An 18,365-nucleotide genomic window follows, 5' to 3' on the forward strand; every position below is an offset into this window, starting at 1 on the left:
TTCCTCCCTAAGATATTTGGGCGCGCGGGGTGGGGGGGACGAACCGCGGGGCTCCCGAAGTCACGCTTGGTTGCTTTAAATTTGCATTTTTATTAAGGAAGGAGATTAAAAAGCTGAAGCCAGTGAGCGCTGGGAATTGTTTACTGTACACATGTAATAATTGGACTCTTCGAATTAAAAACACTTATAACGAAATACTATTCTAAGTAATGTAGCTTCGAAAATGAGTTTAAGAAAAAGAAATTTAGGGCTGGAGAGATGGCTCACCCGTTAAAGCTCACAACCAAAAATACAAAAAAATTTAGCCACGCAGATGTGCATGCACGCCTTTAAGCCCAGCATCCAGTGGGCAGAAGCAGGCGGGTCTTTGTGAGTTCCAGGCCAGCCTGGTCTATATGATGAGTTCCAGGACAGTCAGAGTGACGTGGTGAGACCCTATCTCAAATAGTTTTTGTTGTTGTTGTTAGAACATAATAAAGACCAGACAGCCGTGCGCTACCTTTATTTTCAGTTACACCTGGTCCATTGCCAGGTTGGTTCCCAGCAGTTTTGTAACATACCAAAGGGGAACAAAACGGATGCTCATGTTTTCTCTCCCTGTCCTCTTATTTTCCAGTCCAGAGCACAACCACCAGAGGACAGCAGAAGGAAGCCAGTGTTGGGGAAACTTGGCACTCTTTTTACGGCTGGAAGGAGAAGGAACACCAGGAACGGGCTAGAGAGTCCCACCAAATCGGCCTCTGCTAAACTCCCTGAAACAGAGAGTGAGAAAAATAAGGTTCAGGGCATCCAACCAAAGCCAACCGACGCGGGCGCGGCGGGCTCCGGACAGGAGGCAGAGGGCCAGCCTGCGGAGAGTTGTGTTCAGACAACCCCTTGCGACGCCGAACTGTCACCTTGCACCAGCAACAGTGTAGGGGTTGTGCAGCAGTGCCACGGCAGTGATTCAGCCCAATTAGAACCTCTGCAGGCAGAGGGAGAGACTTTCCCAAATGCCACCACCGCTGCCAAGGAGCTGCATTCCTCACCAGGGAATTGCTCGGGGCAGGAGAGCGCAGAGACGCCCGCCCGCAGTCCGGGGGAGGACGCGTTGCCAGGCGCTGGCCTCCAACCAGAGACAGCGAGGGGTGTGTCGGGGTCGCCGCCTGAGCAGCGCCTCGTGGGAGGACTAGGAGAGGTCCCCGAAGGAGCCCCCGGCGTGGGTGCCGAAGCGGGCTCTCTGGGGGGCCCCGGGGAAGCGGTTGCGCCAGGTGAGCCTTCCTCCCTGGGCGCAGAGACCATCTGCACAGCCGGGTCGACTGACCGCGCGCATCCCGCCAAAGTGCTAACATTGGACATCTACTTGAGCAAGACTGAGGTGGCGCAGGTGGACGAGCCGGTCCCGATAGCTCCGGGGACAGACGACTGCGACGATTCGGACGACATGGAGAAGAGGTCAAGCGGCCGCCGATCGGGCCGGCGGAGGAAGTCGCAGAAATCCACGGACTCCCCGGGCGCGGACGCCGTGGCGCCCGAGAGCTCGGCCAAGGACGACGCGGTGTTCGACGACGAGGTGGCGCCAGACGCGGCCGCTGAGAACGGCTCGGCGGAAAGGAAAGTGAAATCGGCACACGCGACTCCCGACGCGGTCACCAGCCCGGAGCCCAAGGCCAGCGCCGGCCCCCGGGGACAGCTCCGAGGGGAGCCGGACCGCGGCAAGCAGCTGCCGCCCGCCTCGTCGCCCACCAAGCGGAGGGGCCGCAGCCGCGTCCCGGAGGCGGTACCCAGCGTCGGCCCGCGCGCTCCGGCCAAGGAGTCCCCACCCAAGAGGGCGCCAGCCGCGGCGGACGGCGGGGAGGAGGCGGGCCGCGTCGTCCCGCGCGAGCTCACGGTCAAGAGCAGCTCGCTGCTGCCCGAGATCAAGCCCGAGCACAAGAGGGGCCCGCTGCCCCACCACTTCGACGGCCGGGGCGACGGGGGCCGCACCCGAGAGTCGGGCAGGGGAGCAGGAGCGTCCGACACCGACGGCCTGAAGCCCAGGAACCATTTCGGCGTGGGCAGGTCGACTGTAACCACTAAAGTGACCCTGTAAGTACCCGCGGAGTCAACACCTGGGCAGGGGCGCAGCTCAGGGGTGTACCGCTGCCTGTATGTTTTTCTGTTGAAAACTTTCAAAGAGAGGAGCTGTTTGCAGAGAGCTATGACAGACTTGGCAGCCTCCACGGTTAATTCCTGCTTTAATATAAGAGCTAAGTTAAATGAATGCAAAAATAGGATATCCCTAGAGGCGCGGTGTTTATATAAACAGCAGCGATAAGACTTAACGGCTTTATTTAGCTAATTGTATCCCTTATCCAAAGTGTACAGGGGTATTTCAGGGTAGTCACAGGGAGCCAGCAGCATTTTGAGTGTGATCCAGTGGCTTTGACAGGGGAAACTTTAAGAGAACTTTTAATGAAGTTAGTACATTGTTGTCCAAAGTAAGCTTAAAGGAAGTCTCTAATAATTCCCCCTGCTGTGATCTAGGGAACCTGTTGGTATTTTTATTTCTGGGCTGAAAATAACTTTTCTGTTATTAAGATGGTCGCTGTTATTACTAAAAAAAAAATTACCTAAGTGAAAGGACTCAAAATAATTGACTGTACTTGCGTGCTTTTAAGTTCAGCGATTTCGCAAGTATTTATTGAGTGCCCTTTGCTCTGTATGCTATGGAGGGACATGACCTATTCAGTCTGTTTGCCCTCAACGTTCACGCCGCCCGAGTGCATTTTGCCGTCTTAAGGGGTACAAGAAGTCACTGGTTTCCTGGAGGCGCCTGGGCTTGATGGTAACTGATTTGTGTGGGTAGAACAAGACAGGGGGGGTTCTCTATAGAACGAGTCGCCCCAGCAGGTGAAAATCATTGAGTGCTCAAGTTTTTCCTACCTTGATTCACACATTGATCAAAAAAGCTAGTCATTTTTTTTAACTGAACGTTTTCATTCTATTTGATTTCTTAAAAGGAGTAAGCACTGAAACAGGTCTGTTTGGAAGCCAGGAGGGAAATGTGCTTAATGAATAACGTAGAGCTACCTCACCAGCTGGCTGCCTGGAGGCCTTTGACATAATCAGCCATTTATTCTGTAACGGTAGTGTCAGGAAAGTAACCTGCGTGAATGATGTGAATGATGCCCATTATTTGTGGAAGAGAGTGTGACAGAACACAGAAACCTGCTAAGCCTCACTGAGAGAAACCCGGCATGACGTTCCTCCACCTGTCATCCAATCAGAAGTCAGCAGTGGCAAAACCTGAAAAGTTACACTGTTGAGGGACCCTAAACAAGTTCAGGAAGGGATCTCACAAAGGAGCTCTTCCCTGGGTCTGTGTCCTATCAGAACTGAGCCAAGTGCCTTTTTTTTTTCCTCACTACCGGCCATTTTTTACTTTTTCTTCACCATTTCTTTCCTACAGTGCCTAAGTGGAAAATTAAGAATTAGATGTGGTTCTTTGGCCTGTCACTCTGACAGGGGCTTTCAGACCCTTTAGTCCTGTTATGACTGGATTTTAGGCAAAGATGTTGGCAGACTCTGATTTGTTTCTTTGATGGTCTCACCCTGTAGCCCAGGGTGGCTCCTAGCTCACCATGTAGCTGAGGCTGGCCTGGAACTCAAGGCCATTCTGCTACTTTACAGGACTAGATGTGAGCCTGGCTTGCGGAGGGTGGAGCCATCTGGACAAAGTTAAAAACAAACAACAACGACCCAGACACCCAAATATCACTTGAAAAATGATGACTGAATCCTGTTAGAAAAATGATTTCTTCTCATTCTCAATGGAGCTCTGAAATTCTTAAAGGCATATGTTAAAACAGGGAGGCTCTTCCTTTTATAGGTAGCCCTGGCCCTTTGGACTCCCTCTCATGTCATAAAGAAGGCATCGCAACAGGAATTACAGGGGCCTTCCTTTTAATCAGCCCCAACTGGGTTAATTGCAGTGACTCTTGGTAACACAACTTAATGGTAGAGAGTTTGAGTTGTAAAAGGTGTTTTGAGCCTGTGTAAATCTTTAATGAGCAGATACGCTTCCTACCCTTCAGGGAGCCAAGGGCTCACCTGGAGTGCTTTCCACTCACATCCCCAGATGGGCTTTGATGTCCACTTGGTACGCCTCCTTGTGCTGACTGGCCAGATTTTTTTTTTTTTTTTTTTAATATTCTGGGTATGTTTCCTTTGCTCATTAATATTAATTAATTAATACAGCACTTGCAAACCCTGTGTTTCTGCTCGTCTCCCTGGCTCAGACTTCAATCCTAAAGCTTGCTTTTCTGTTTTCGCTTGTTTGAGACAGGGTCTCATATAGCCCAACTCTCTCTGGTTGCCAAGGATGACCTTGAACTCCTGATTCTCCTGCCTCTAGATAACAGGCAATGGACACCAAGACTGGATTTTATTTGGCTTTTAAATTTAAGATGTGAGCTGGCAAAAAGCAAGCTTGGGCATTTAAGGAGATAATAGAGGAAGCAGTACCTAGAGACATTTATGAACACATCCAAATCAGATAGCTGACCTGGGCTTTGCATTCTATCCCTCTGGAGGCTCAGTGGGCCCTACCTTTTGGGACTCTGAGGTGTGTGATGCCAGTCTGGAGAGCTTGGGATTTCCTTATTTGATAGCCCCCATAACTCACTGAACTCTCACCCTTATTCCTTAATGCACCCCCCACCTCCACACTCCCCACCCCCCACCCCCACCTTCCCAAGTCCCCTACCCTACCCCATCCCCCACCCCAGTGATAAAATGGAAAGCAGCTGAGGGCTCATTCGGGTTGGTCTAGTCCAGCCCCTAACAGGGAAGCAGGGTAATATAGTGTAATGTGGTGTCAGAGACAAACTATGTGACCTCAGGAGGGTCATTTACCTTCTCTATACTTCAGCCTTCTCACTTTAGAACAGAACATATGAGCTGTACACGGGGTAAACCAAATTAAGTAACTTGTCAAGTGCTTGGCAAGCAGCGGATTTTCCTTTATGACAAACTGACAAGCCCCTCTGTCTGCCCCAAGGAACACTTATATAAAGTGGTTCATAAGACAGAAAAGTGGGGATGATTTTGACTGAAAGCAGCCGTGGGGAGCCTCCTGGTCCTGCAGTCTCTCTTAGCCTAGAGTAAACCCTCAGGGAGACTTCCAAAAATTCCCTTAACCATAAGTTTCAGATGAAATAAAAATAACCTCATTCTTAATCATTTAGGTGTTTTGTGTTACCTTTAAGTTACAGATACAAAAGAGAATAGGCCAGAGATGTGAAATAAATTGGCTATATTCACATGGATGTTAGTGTGAGAGCCAGGGCTGGGGCCAGGGCCAGCAAATGCCAACAGAACATGTTTTGTCTCTATGAAAGAACACACTGTACATCCAGAGGCATTGTTACCAGTAATAAGTCATTAGAAGTAAGAAATATGAGTGAGAGGAGAGACTGCCTAAGGGAAGACAAATTATGGTATAGCCGTATGATGGAATTATACGCAGACGTTAAAAAGCTTTCTAAGGAGAAATTTCATGGACCTGTAAGTTCTGATGGTAACTCATCTTTTTTTCTTAGCAAGAGGCAAGCTGCCAACCCCCTTGAACACAGCAGTTTCCATTCTAGTAAAATATTTATGCGAATGAAGCCATTGGGAATGAGACAGAATGTGGATAGCGGGTTTATGAATGATTTAAAAACACTTTCCAGGTCAGGAGAGACGGCTCAGTAGGAACAGAGTAAGGAGCTGAGTTCCAATCCCCAAGACCCATATAAAAGCTGGTCACAGGAGTGTGTCTATAATCCCAGCACTCCTGTATTCAGATGAAAGCCAAGAAAATGCCTGGCAGCTCCCTGGCCTGAAAACCAGAAAGTACTGTGTGCTCAGTAGTGAACATCCAGAGGCTTTTCTCAACAAGGTAGAGGTGTGACACCCATGGTTGTCCTCTGAATCACATAGGCACGCACAGGCGCAAACGTGCGCGTGTGTACACACACACACACACACACACACACACATACATATATACCTACAAATTTCAGATAGTGGACACATCATACATCAGAAAATTTTAACAGGATGGATGGCAGGAACAAAATGTCCTAAGAGGCAATACTAGATGAATATGTTTTATTCATCTTTTAAAATACCTTTTAAAGTAGTTTTTTAACAGCAGCTTAGTGGGCTTATAACTTTTTTCTTTTTCTTTACTTTTTCTTTTCCTTTCTTTTTTTTAAAAGATTTATTTATTTATTATGTATACAGTGTTCTGCCTACATATATGCCTGCAGGCCAGAAGAGGGCACCAGATCTCATTACAGATGAGCCATCATGTGGTTGCTGGGAATTGAACTCAGGACCTCTGGAAGAACAGCCAGTGCTCTTAACCTCTGAGCCATCTCTCCAGCTCCCTCTTTTTAAAATTTTAATTTAATTTAATGTGTATGGGTGTTTTACCTGTATGTGTTTACATGCATGCAATGCCCACATTAGCCCAGAAGAGGGTGATGAATTTCCCCAGGAACTGGAGTTATAATTGTTTTTGAGTTGCCTTGTGGGTGCTGGGAAACAAACTCAGTTAAGAGCTGGTGCTCTTAACTGCTGAACCATCTCTTCTCTCCTCTCCCCAAGATAGTTTTTTTTTGTTTTTGTTTTTTTTTTTTAATTATGGGATGATTGGGCCTGGTAGCTCATGCCTATAATCCCAGTACTTGGGAGGTAGAGGCAGGAAGATCAGGAATTCAAGGTTATCTTCAGCCAAGCAGTGAGCTTGAGGCCTGCCTGAATCACATGACACCTTGTCCAAAAAAAACTAAAGGTGGGGCTGGAGAGATGGCTCAGGGGTTAAGAGCACTGACTCCTCTTCTAGAGGACCCGAGTTCAATTCCCAGCAACCACATGGCAGCTTACAATTGTCTGTAATTCCAGTTTCAGAGGACCCTGACACCCATGGCAAAACCACAAATGCACATAAAAATAAAATAAAATATTAAAAAAAACCTAAAGGTGAATAAAGCATTACAATAAAATAAAAATGCATAATTGATACTCATCTACATATTTAAAATATGGGAATGTATTAAATATTTAAATTTGTTTTAAAGTTTTTTTTATACCTTGTAATGTCTTCCAATTCTAGTGCCAATCACTGTGTATACATATTAATACTTGGTAAGTCAATAGCTTCTTAGATAGATTTATAATCTCTTCTGTCATATGCAGGTAAGAGAGCCCTTAAAAATACTTCCTAGGGGTTGGGGATTTAGCTCAGTGGAAGGCCCTGGGTTTGGTCCTCAGCTCTGGCAAAAAAAACCAAAAAACAAAAACAAAAAACTTCCTAGTATTTGTAGGGTTGTTTAAGAAGCATCATGGAAAAGCAGCACATCTACACCTGGAGGGTACGGACTTTGCAGTCTTTTGTGAGCTGGTTTATATGTTCACAGAACACCGGCTGGTGGCTAACTGTCTTTGCTTTTTTCTTGTAGCCCTGCTAGACCCAAGCATGTGGAACTAAATCTGAAAACTGCGAAGAATCCTGACAGTTTGGGAAATGAGCACAATCCATTTAGCCAGCCGGTTCATAAAGGAAACACTGCCAATAAAATCTCCTTATTTGAAAACAAGCGGGCTAACAGTAGCCCCAGACACCCCGACATCCGCAGCACAAGGAACAATCCTCCCTCTAATAAGACATTTGTTGGGAGGGCTAAGCTAAACCTAGCCAAGAAAGCCAAAGAAATGGAGCAACCTGAAAAGAAAGCCTTGTCAACCAGCCACCAGAATGGCCTGGTGGCCAAGGAACCATCCACAGAAGCCAAAGGCACGGAAGTCCCTAGCCCTGGAGAAGATCTTCCAGCCGCCAGAGGAGGGGAAGGAGAGCCCACCAAGGATCAGGTCCTTTGCCCTGAACCTGATCAAAGTGATAAGGCAGATGTACAAACAGATGCTGCCTGTCTTTCACAGCCAGTACCCACTGCCATGGTTCCTGTGACAGACCCTGAGCTCTCAGGAGAGGACTGCTCAGGGGCTGCTGACAGCAAAAACCTTGTACTTGACAACATGAGTAGTACTGCACAGGACATCCCTGCCATTCTTAATGCCACAGAGCCTCCTCCAAAGCCACAGGGTGCATTTTCTGACTCACAGCCTGCATCTGAGTCATCTACAGAGTCTTCTTGCCTGCCTTCTGCTCCCATTCCTGAGGACACTCTCCAAGATGGCTGCGTTCAAGTTCCAATACCCAGTTTTCCATGCACTGATCTGAAAGTGTCAGAAAACCATAATGAATGTGATGTGCCAGTGTCTCCTCACACTGAGAAAATGCCAGTCTCCAAACTTGGAGGTGGAGAAGCCAGTCCCACTTCACCCCCAGAGCACAGCTCAGAAATTGTGGGGAATGCGTGTCCTTCCAAGGTCCTTGTCCAGGTCCGGTCCTTTGTACTTCCTGTGGAGAGTCCTCAGGATGTGAGCTCTCAGGTCATCTCAGAAAGCTCTGAAGTTAGAGAGGTACAGCTGCCAAGTTGTCACAATCATGAGTTTGAAGTGGTTTCTGTGGCCCCTTGTCCTCCCCAGCCAGGGGATGTACCCGGCACATCACCTGTGCACACCCATCACAGAGAGGAGCATGTGGCACAGTCTGAGAAGGCTCTGCCTGTCCAAACTCAGAGTCAGAGCAGTGGGACTTCCCTGACAGCCGAGTTCAGCCCCATCCACTCTCCCAGCAGCAAAAGTCATTCAGAAAGTCCCCAAAGGCCAGGCCAAAATGTCACCAGCCAGAATACCCCTACCAGCCTTTTGAACGTTTCTGCTAGTAGTGATGATAGTGTCTTTGATTCTTCTTCTGATATGGAAAAGTTCACTGAAATTATTAAAAATATGGACAGCACAATATGTGTGCCCCAGAAAAAAAAGAAGGCCAGGATCCCCAACTCTCCAGCCCCTCATTTCGCCATGCCTCCGATTCATGAGGACACTTTGGAAAAGGTGTTTGATCCCAATGTGTTCACCATTGGTTTGGGGAAAAAGAAGGAGAGCCAGCCAGAGCTGTCACCGGCTTTGCACTTGATGCAGGACCATGATCCCTTATCCAAACTGAGAGCGAAGCGTGCCTCCACCGAACAGAGTGTCCTCTTCAAGTCCTTGCACACTAACACTAATGGGAAGAATGAGCCCCAGACAACGTCAGACATGAATGACAAGGAGAACAGGGACATCACCAACCTTGGAGTTAAGCGGTCGAGGCTAGAAAAAAGCACACTGTTCTCAAGCATGCTTTCTTCTCTGCCACAAGACAAAATCTTTTCTCCCTCCGTGACATCAGTCAACACCATGACCACATCTTTTAGCACTTCCCAGAACAGCTCTGTACCTCAGTCTGCAGTGGCACAGCCCAGGAAGGAGGGAGACCCGCCCTGTGGCTCAGACAAAGAACAACCACATCTTGCACCCCACAACTCCTTAAAGGTCTTCAATTTCAACTCATCAAATACATCTCATCCGAGTTTGAAAAGTCCAAGCCTCATGGAAAAGTACCCACAGAGAGAGGAGACCAAGGAAGACCTGAATTCTCGGAGCAACCTACCCTTGCCAGAGTACAAACGTTCTGACTTCCCTAAACTGAAGAACAGTGATGACATGGAAAAGCCTAACCTTATCGAGAATGTTCTTAAGCCAAATGTGCCGAACATTGGGGCCACGGATACGGATGTCTTGAGCCTTTTCAAACCCAGCCGGTATGACCCAGGCCTTTCTTTTTCTGGAATGTCATTAGCAGATCCCATGGTAAGTACCAACTGTTATTTAGTTGGTGTTTCTAAGCCCAGGAGGCAGTGAGGGGCTCGGGCTGTTTTACAGGTGGTTGTTTGTGTGCAATAGTTTCCTATTTGTTCACCATGTACTTTTGTTTTATTTATTTTTGTTGTTGGTGGTTTTTTGTTGTTTTGTTTTTGAGACAGGTTTTCTTTGTGTAGGCTGTCTTGGAACTATCCCTGTAGACCAGGCTGGTCTCGAACTCACAGAGACTACCTGCTTCTGCTTCCCAGTGCTGGGATTATAGGAGTGTACCATCACCACCTGGCTTTTTTTCAAATCTGTGTACGAGGAACTCCGGGGGGGGGGGCACCCTCACCCCAAGACATTTGTGGTCCAGCAGGGAGAATAAGTTGTATGTTTCAAGGCATTTGTGAACATCTATGTTTAATGTCTAAGTTTAGAAAAGATGCTTTGAGAGTTCAGAGACCTAGGAGACCCATTTTCTTGTCTGTAAAACACTCAGCGCTATATTTAGAATTTTGAAGATATGTGAAACAACTTCCTCTATTTGCAAAGGCCCCACCCAGCCAAAGGATGTCCCTTTCTCCTTCCTTCTGCTGTGGGGTCTCACTAATTCCTCCACAAGCATCCTTGCTCATCCTGGGTAGTTGGGAAAGGACCTAAGTGGAACCTCAAGTTTGGAGCATAAAGTTTGGTTTGCATGGATTCTTTCCCTCGGTGTAACAGAGGGAACTGCAAAACACAACTTGGATGTCTTCCTCTCTGATTGGCTGGTTTCCTCTTTGCTGAAGATGGAACCCGGGGCCTTTTGTGCTGAGCACACTGCTGCTGCTGAGCCTCTCTCCAGACCAGGAGTTGTTTTCATGCTCACTTGTGCCCTTCTGCTTCCAAGCTTGCCATTTAAGTTGAAGGGGATTGTGCATATAACTTGCTTTGCAGAGGCCCAGCTGTGAGCCAGCTGCCAGGCAAGTGGAGATGAGACCACAAGGAAAGACCTGGCACTCTTTTCACCTGAGCAGGGCGCTGTAGCAGCAGTGAGTTGTGGTGGCTTTTGCTGTAATCCCATCATGGACTGTGATTTTGGAGGCTTTTTCAAAATAATATAGTTGGCTAGTTGTGATGAAGCATGTCTGTCATTACAGCACTCAGGAAGCTGAGGCAGGAAAGTGCAGAGGCCTGCCTGAACTATATAGCAAGACTCTGTCTAACACACACACACACACACACACACACACACACACACACACACACACACACAGGTTTTCAGCAGTACTACATGAAGATCTTTTTTCATGGATTTTGTGAATTAGTAGTTTTCAAGCTTTTGTAGTCCTAGGACCCACTTTCTTTTAAAGATTGAGAACTCCAAAGAACTTTTGTTGATTTGGGCAATGTGTCTGTATTAGAACTTGGTCCTGGGAATGCAAACCACCAGAAAACAGACACGCAGGTCCTGTAGCTTTCAGAGTGAAGACATGTCTCATGGAGAAAAGAGCCAGAAAGGGCAGATAACCTTTTGTTGCTATGAAAATAGCTTTGAACTCATGGGGTGCCATGAAAGCTTCTTGGGGACAAACCTCCCCTGTCTCCCCTACTCCCACCTCTCCTGCCCCCCAGCACTGGAACAAGACCAGAGCTACACAAGTGCCTATGAAGCTCTCCAGCCTCCCTTTTACTTACAATCTCACTAACTTACCCAGGCTGGCCTTGAACATGTGTTCTTTCTGCTCCAGCCTTTGGATATAGGCATATAGGCCTATTCTCCTGGGGCGTTTTCATCACCCTTTGACAATCAACCTATACCATATAGAAATCCTAAAAGTTTTTGCAAAACAAAACAAAACAAAACAAAAACAACCAGTGTCTCTCAGGCACAAAATTTCTGCTAGTCCGTTTTCCATTCATTATGCCATTGTGCCTGTTAATTATTCTTAGATCATTTATAACCTTAGATCTTAGATCATTTGGCTATAACTTGACAGAACCTGATTTTTAAAAATAGTTTTTCTCAGGCTGGAGAGATTGCTCAATTGTTAAAGCTGTTGCTTTGCAAGCAGCAGACATGAGGACTGGTTGGTCTCCAGAACCCATGTAAATGGTGTGTGTGTATGTGTGCATACATGTGTGCGTTTCTAAGACCCACCTGTAATTCCAGTGCTGGGAAAGGCAGAGACAAGGTCCCCAGAGCAAGCCTGTTAGCTAGACTAGTCCATTGGTAAGCTGTGGATTCAATTGAGAGGCCTTGCCTGGATATATAAGGTGATATATAAAGTGATAGATGACAACTCCCAAAGTCAGCCTCAGGTCTCCACACTCATACATGTGTGCTCACACACATGAATACACATGCACATCACACACATGTGAAACAGGAAAAAGTAGTTTCTCTCTGAAGCTAAGTCAAACAGCATGGAAGAAGAAATAGTTTTACTGGCTTCTAGGCTTTTTATAATTTTTTGGTTTGGTTTTTTTCTTTCAAGACAAGGTTTTTCTGTTAAGTTTTTTTTCAAGCCTGTCCTAGAACTCACTTTGTAGACCAGGCTGGCCTTGAATTCACCGAGATTCACTTGCCTCTGCTTCCTGAGTGCTGAGATTAAAGGTGTGTGCCACCTGGCTGGCTTTTTACAATTTTTCCCAAATGTCTTTCTTCAGGTCTTAGGTTTACTGGTTGTAATTTATATTGAATGTATTTCTTGGCTTTTGTTTTAGAGTTTAGGTCTTTCCTTCAGTTTACTGACTTCTCCTATGTGCATACAGCAAATCAGCGCATGCTGTTTTCTTTCCAATAGTCCACATGGGAGGTGGGGGTGGCCTGCTCAGGCCTTGTGGTCATAGTCCATTGGTGTGAGGCAAGAGGGTGCGATCAAAGGCAGACCTCAGGATTGGCATCCTGTTCAGCCAGGAAGTAGCCCATGTTTTGTAATATTTTTACATGTATAATTATTATTTTTATTATCTTGCACGTTACGGGTTTTACTGGTCTTGCCAGGTGATCTTGAAAATGATTACTTCTAAAGCCATATGAAAAGGTATTTTGTCCATCAAAAAAGGGGAGATTAAAAATAGCATGTGCAGGACTGGTGAGGTGGTTAAGAGCACTGGTCGCTGTTGCAGAGGACCTGAGTTCAATTCCTTGCAAATGCCTGGTGGCTCACAACCATCAATAACTACAATTCCAGGGGAGCCAACACCCTCTTCTGACTTCTGTGGACATATGTCACACATACATTCATGCAGAAAGAAAAACATTCATACACAAAATAAGTAAATCTTTTAGGAAAGTACCACATGCCATGTACTTTGGGAAATCTATTATACCTCCTCTTTTCTCCTTTTTCTCTTGCTGTCCTGGGAATTGAACCCACAGCCTTGCACATGCTAGGTGAGTGTCCTACCATTGTGTCACAGTCCTGGCCCACTTTTTACTTTTTTGTTATGATACAAAAATGTCTTGCTAAATAAGCACTTTGTAGCCTAGGTGGTCCTTGGGTTTGTGATCCTCCTGCCTCATCCTTTCCCATAGCTACAGTTGCAGGAAAGTGCTCCTGGGCCTTGCAGAGCACAGTTTCGTTTAGACTAGTACTTGACAGAGAAGTTACTGTGGCTACACAGTATTTATAGATCTAAGGAGGGTGTGCATACGAACACATCAAATCCACTTCTTTCTAGATAAATGACTAATGCAGTCAATTTCTTTCTTTGTTCTTCTTCTTCTTTTTAATTTGAGGTTACTCAGGTTCTTTGAAGAGAGCCTGGTTAGTTATTCGGTGAAGTGATATAAAGCATAGTTCTGACTTTTGGGCCCTGAATTTTCTGTATTGGTAGAAATACTCCAGACATTTTAATGAGTAGAAGCTAGAATGGCAAATTCATTTGGAAAATCTTGTAATTTAATCATGTAAATTCAAAGAGAACGCTAACATAACGAGTGTAAAGCAAGGTATACTTCAGTACAGATAATGGTGCAAATAGATGTGTTCTGACTAAAGGCACTCAGGTGGAGGAGGACCGCCCCTGTAAGGCTGTAAGTGTTTACTGTGTTTCCATTCCTCTGATTGCAGATGCTCAGAGGAAGTGTGCATAATAAACTCAATCCACGGCCTGGGAAGGTAAGGTTACTTCAACTTCTGGTCCAGAGTCCTCTTGTCCGATGAAGGGACAAAAAAATGCTTCAACTTTCTCTTTCTTGCAGATTGTGATATTCAGTGAGCCTGATGTCTCTGAGGAGTGCATAGAGGTGTTCAGGGACATGGAGGACTGCAGCTCTTGGCGCCTCTCCCCAGTGATCCTTGTAAAAGTTGTCAGAGGATGGTAAGAGTGCACTGCAGGTGCAGCTTACAGTGGTGTTAGGGTGCACTGCAGGTGCAGCTTACAGGGGTGTTAGGGTGCACTGCAGGTGCAGCTTACAGGGATGTTAGGGTGCACTGCAGGTGCAGCTTACAGGGGTGTTAGGGTGCACTGCAGGTGCAGCTTACAGGGGTGTTAGGGTGCACTGCAGGTGCAGCTTACAGGGGTGTTAGGGTGCACTGCAGGTGCAGCTTACAGGGGTGTTAGGGTGCATTGCAGGTGCAGCTTACAGGGGTATTGGGGTACACTGCAGGTGCAGCTTACAGGAGTGTTAGAGTCCACTGCTGGTGCAGCTTACAGGGGTGTTAGGGTGCAGTCCAGGTACAGCTTACAGTGGTGTTAGGGTACAGTCCAGGTACAGCTTACAGGGGTGTTAGGGTCCACTGCAGGTACAGCTTACAGGGGTGTTGGGGTACACTGCTGGTGCAGCTTACAGGGGTGTTAGGGTGCACTGCAGGTGCAGCTTACAGGGGTGTTGGGGTACACTGCAGGTGCAGCTTACAGGGGTGTTAGGGTGCACTGCAGGCACAGCTTACCACAGGAGTCTTTCTCAATTATTATTTGGACCTCCCTGCTTACTTCTGAGTGAGTCTTTATCAGCATAATTGACTTAACACACCGTTGGTGGTAAGATAAGGAACGAGTGTCTAACACATGGCTTCGATTACAAAAGTGATATGTGTTTATGACAGATAAATCAGAAAAATACAATAGAAAAAACTTACTTTCCCCATATATCTGCATATAACATTGCTTCATATACATTGGGGCCTGTCATACGGTTTTGACTCATGAGTATCTAATGAGGTTGGTAAGAATTGCATTTGAGGGCTAGAGCAATGGCTTAGCATGAGGATACTTTCAGCCCTTCTAGAGGACCTGGGTTTGGGTCCCAGCACCCACATCTTGGCTCAACACTGTAACTCCAGTTCCATGAGATCCAGCATCCTCTCCTGGCTTCTGCAGGCACACAGTGCCCAGACATACTTGCAGGCAAAACACAACACAAAATCCAAACATGTAAAAATAAGTAAATCTTTTTTTAAACTTGTTAAAAACCTCCAAGCAGAGCTGGATGTGGTGGCCCATGTCTATAATCCCAGCACTTGGGAAGCTAAAAGGGAGTTGCTCTGAGTCCCCAGCCAGCCTGGTCTTATGTATGAAGACCCAGTCTCAAACATGCACACACATGCATGCACACACACACACACACACTTGTCACAAAGCTGGCAAGCTAGTTCAGTGGGTGGAGGCGCTTGCCACAAAGCTTGGTGAGCTGAGTTCCATTCCTAGGACACATATGATGCTGGAAGAGAAGTGATTTCCACACGTGCCCTCTGATCTCCACTTGAGAGTCATAGTTCATGTGCACAGGCACATACAAACAAATACATTCAACATGTTGAGACAAGATCTCACTGTGTACACCAGAGTAGCCTTAAACTCACAGAGACTGATCTGCCTGTCTTTGCTTCCCAAGTGCTGGGATTAAAGGCATACACACCACACCCAGGCAATAAATAAAAAATAAAATAAACCAAGCACTGGGGAGGTAGAGGCAGGCAGATCTCTGAGTTCAAGGCCATGCTGGTCTACAGAGTGAGTTCCAGGACAGACAACCAGGGCTACACAGAGAAACACTGTCTTGTTCATCCAGAGAGCACTTGTGGCTACCGGTCAGTCTCCACTCTTGGTTCGGTGAACAGGGACACAGTGATAACTCCAACATCCTTCAAAACACCTGTATAGCTTTTTAATTATCTGAGGCTTGATAAGACCCGGTGAGGTTGGTCTTAGGGAGAGCTTAATGCTTTTTCTAGTTACTGATGTACAGTATGTATTAGCCAGAATTAAGTAATCACACCTGCCTCACTGTGACAGATAATGGCTTTTTTGTGTTTTGTTCTCAGTTGGATTTTGTATGAGAAAGCCAATTTTGAAGGGCATTCCATCGCTCTAGAAGAAGGTGAATTGGAACTCTCTGGTCTCTGGGGCATGGAGGACATTTTGGATGAAGAAGCAGAGTCTGATAAACCTGTAGTAATTGGTTCCATCAGACATGTGGTCCAGGTTGGTTATGGGGAATGTGGACTTCATTCAACACAGGGAGATGGGTGTCAGAGATAATTTTACTTTAGGGGAATCTTTATTTTATAAAATAAATGGGGAAATATTGGATTGATACTTTTTGGATATGTGTTCTATAATGTAAATATTTGTATACCACAAATTAACTAGAAAGGAAACATTCTAATCATTAGATATTTTTCCATGATATATCTATTAGGTGAGATTTTCACTCTGGCTTCCGCTCACATCCCAAAGAAGCACTTTACTACGTCACCTAGCTGTGAGGAATTCTCTATGAACAGACTGGCTTTTTTCTTTAGATTTATTTTACTTTATATTTGTCTATGTGTCTGCACCTGTGTCTGCACATATGTGCACAGGTATCCATGGAGGCAAGAAGAGGGTTTGGGGTCCCCTGGAGCCGGTGACATGGCTGCTAGGACCTGAACTCTGGTCCTCTGGGATGCAGCAAGTGCTCTGTTGAGCTATCTCTCCAGTCCCTTGCTTAGGTTTTTGATTGCTGCATGAAGTTCTACTTTCCTTGAAGCACTTAAGGATACTTTACTTTAGAAAGGCAATCTAGAAATAATTTAGTTGATAGCTCAACTCAGGTTTTATGTGGATTTCAAAATATTATTTGAATCTTTCTGTGTGTCTTTGCTTCCTGGCTGCCATTAGGTGATCTTGCACTACTCACATGTGCTTCCGTGGCATCCGGGCTCATCGTGGGTTCAAAGCAATGACCCTTGAACAGCTCTGAGCCCAAATAAATCTTTCCTCTAAGCAACAGCAGAACCCCAGATTATTTGAGCTATTTGAGGTCAGTTTATAGAGGTGGGTAGAAGTTCCTGCTTACTTTTGAGGAGGAAGGTATTGTCAACATCTTTCTTTGTAAACAGGTAATTTCTGACATCTTACAAAAAGAAGGTTAGATCATAACTTTATGCCAGAGAGGTGGATGTTGTCCAGTGCAGCAGAGAAAAGTGGAAGGGTTCAACGGGCGATGAGGAAGGATTGGAAAACAGTTTTTGGCAGAGAGGAGCGCTGCCTACTTCCTAGTTCAGTGTTCCCTTTTGTTTGTTTGCTTTAAGACAGCCTTGCGTAGCTCAGGCTAGCCTTGCACTACTTCCTGATCATCCTGCTTCCATACCACGTGTGTGCGGCATCATACCCCAGGTCAACACTTCTGAGTGACTTAGACGATGATCATTATTATATCTTTTAGTGGGTGTTGACAGCTTAAGCTGCAGCAATCCTCCTGCCTCTGTACATTCCTAGCCCCCAGAACTATAGGCATCACCACCGTAGCCAGTAGAGTACATAGTGTGGTACACCATATACGATCGGAGGAACACTGTGCTGTCACTTTATGCGATGAGTATCTTGCTTGCATCTGTGCACCACATGCATGTCTGGTGCCGGAGCCGCCACATGGGTTCTGGGAATCAAACTGGGGGCCTCTACTACAACTACAAGTATTCTTAACCACTGACCCAACTCTGCAGCTCCGAGGAACTCTATTTTAGGGTGTCCTCTCAGTGGAATATTTTACATATGCTTTACATTTACACACACACACACACACACACACACACACACACACACACACACACATTTATATAGTGCAGCACACCTCCATTTTGATACACCCAAGGGCATGGAACAGTGGCCAGAATGAAGAAATTTATAAAGTGCTGTGGGTGTATTTTTTTTCCTACATTTTTTGCCAACCAACATCCTAGAGCTCTAGTCAAAGTCATGGAAAGTCACTATGGAGGGATTATGGGCACAGAACCATAGTTAGGGAAGAACCTAAGTTCAGATTTAGACTAGCCACAGGTCTGGGATAATGACTTCGGAGCAAAGGAACCAAAAGTCCTCTGACCAAGGAATGCCGAGTGAGCATAAGAGAAAAATGTTTCAAAATGCGGAGAAAGTGCCTCCCTGGTGACACTTGAATATAACCCTGAGATGTGTGATCACAGCAGAATGTCTGTCCCAACAGAGCTGCGTTGTGTAATGAGTGTAAACAGGAAAGGAGAAGATGAAGTGGCAGTGCCCTGTGAATTGTAGATGTATTTAAAGTGTATTTTAAGGGACTGGAGAGATGACTCAGCAGTTAGGAGCACTGGCTCTTCCAGAGGACCCAGGTTCAGTTCTCAGCACCCACACTGAGCATTTCATGATGGTAA

The 18,365-nt window shown here is 46.1% G+C and overlaps 1 protein-coding gene across 1 annotated transcript in view; it reads left to right on the forward strand.

Moving 5' to 3' along the window:
* Nucleotides 1-610: 610 nt before the first annotated feature.
* Nucleotides 611-18,365, forward strand: part of Crybg1 (crystallin beta-gamma domain containing 1) — a 55,041-nt gene continuing 37,286 nt past the window's right edge. Inside the window, exons 1-5 of the mRNA XM_036168529.1 lie at nucleotides 611-2,067; nucleotides 7,470-9,765; nucleotides 13,818-13,865; nucleotides 13,949-14,067; nucleotides 16,014-16,173. Of these exons, the coding sequence (XP_036024422.1) occupies nucleotides 1,424-2,067; nucleotides 7,470-9,765; nucleotides 13,818-13,865; nucleotides 13,949-14,067; nucleotides 16,014-16,173 (3,267 nt within the window). The 5' untranslated portion in view covers nucleotides 611-1,423. The remainder of the gene's footprint in view (nucleotides 2,068-7,469; nucleotides 9,766-13,817; nucleotides 13,866-13,948; nucleotides 14,068-16,013; nucleotides 16,174-18,365) is intronic.

This window comes from Onychomys torridus, chromosome 19, assembly GCF_903995425.1.
Source record: "Onychomys torridus chromosome 19, mOncTor1.1, whole genome shotgun sequence".
In the NCBI taxonomy this organism is placed as follows: Eukaryota; Metazoa; Chordata; class Mammalia; order Rodentia; family Cricetidae; genus Onychomys; species Onychomys torridus.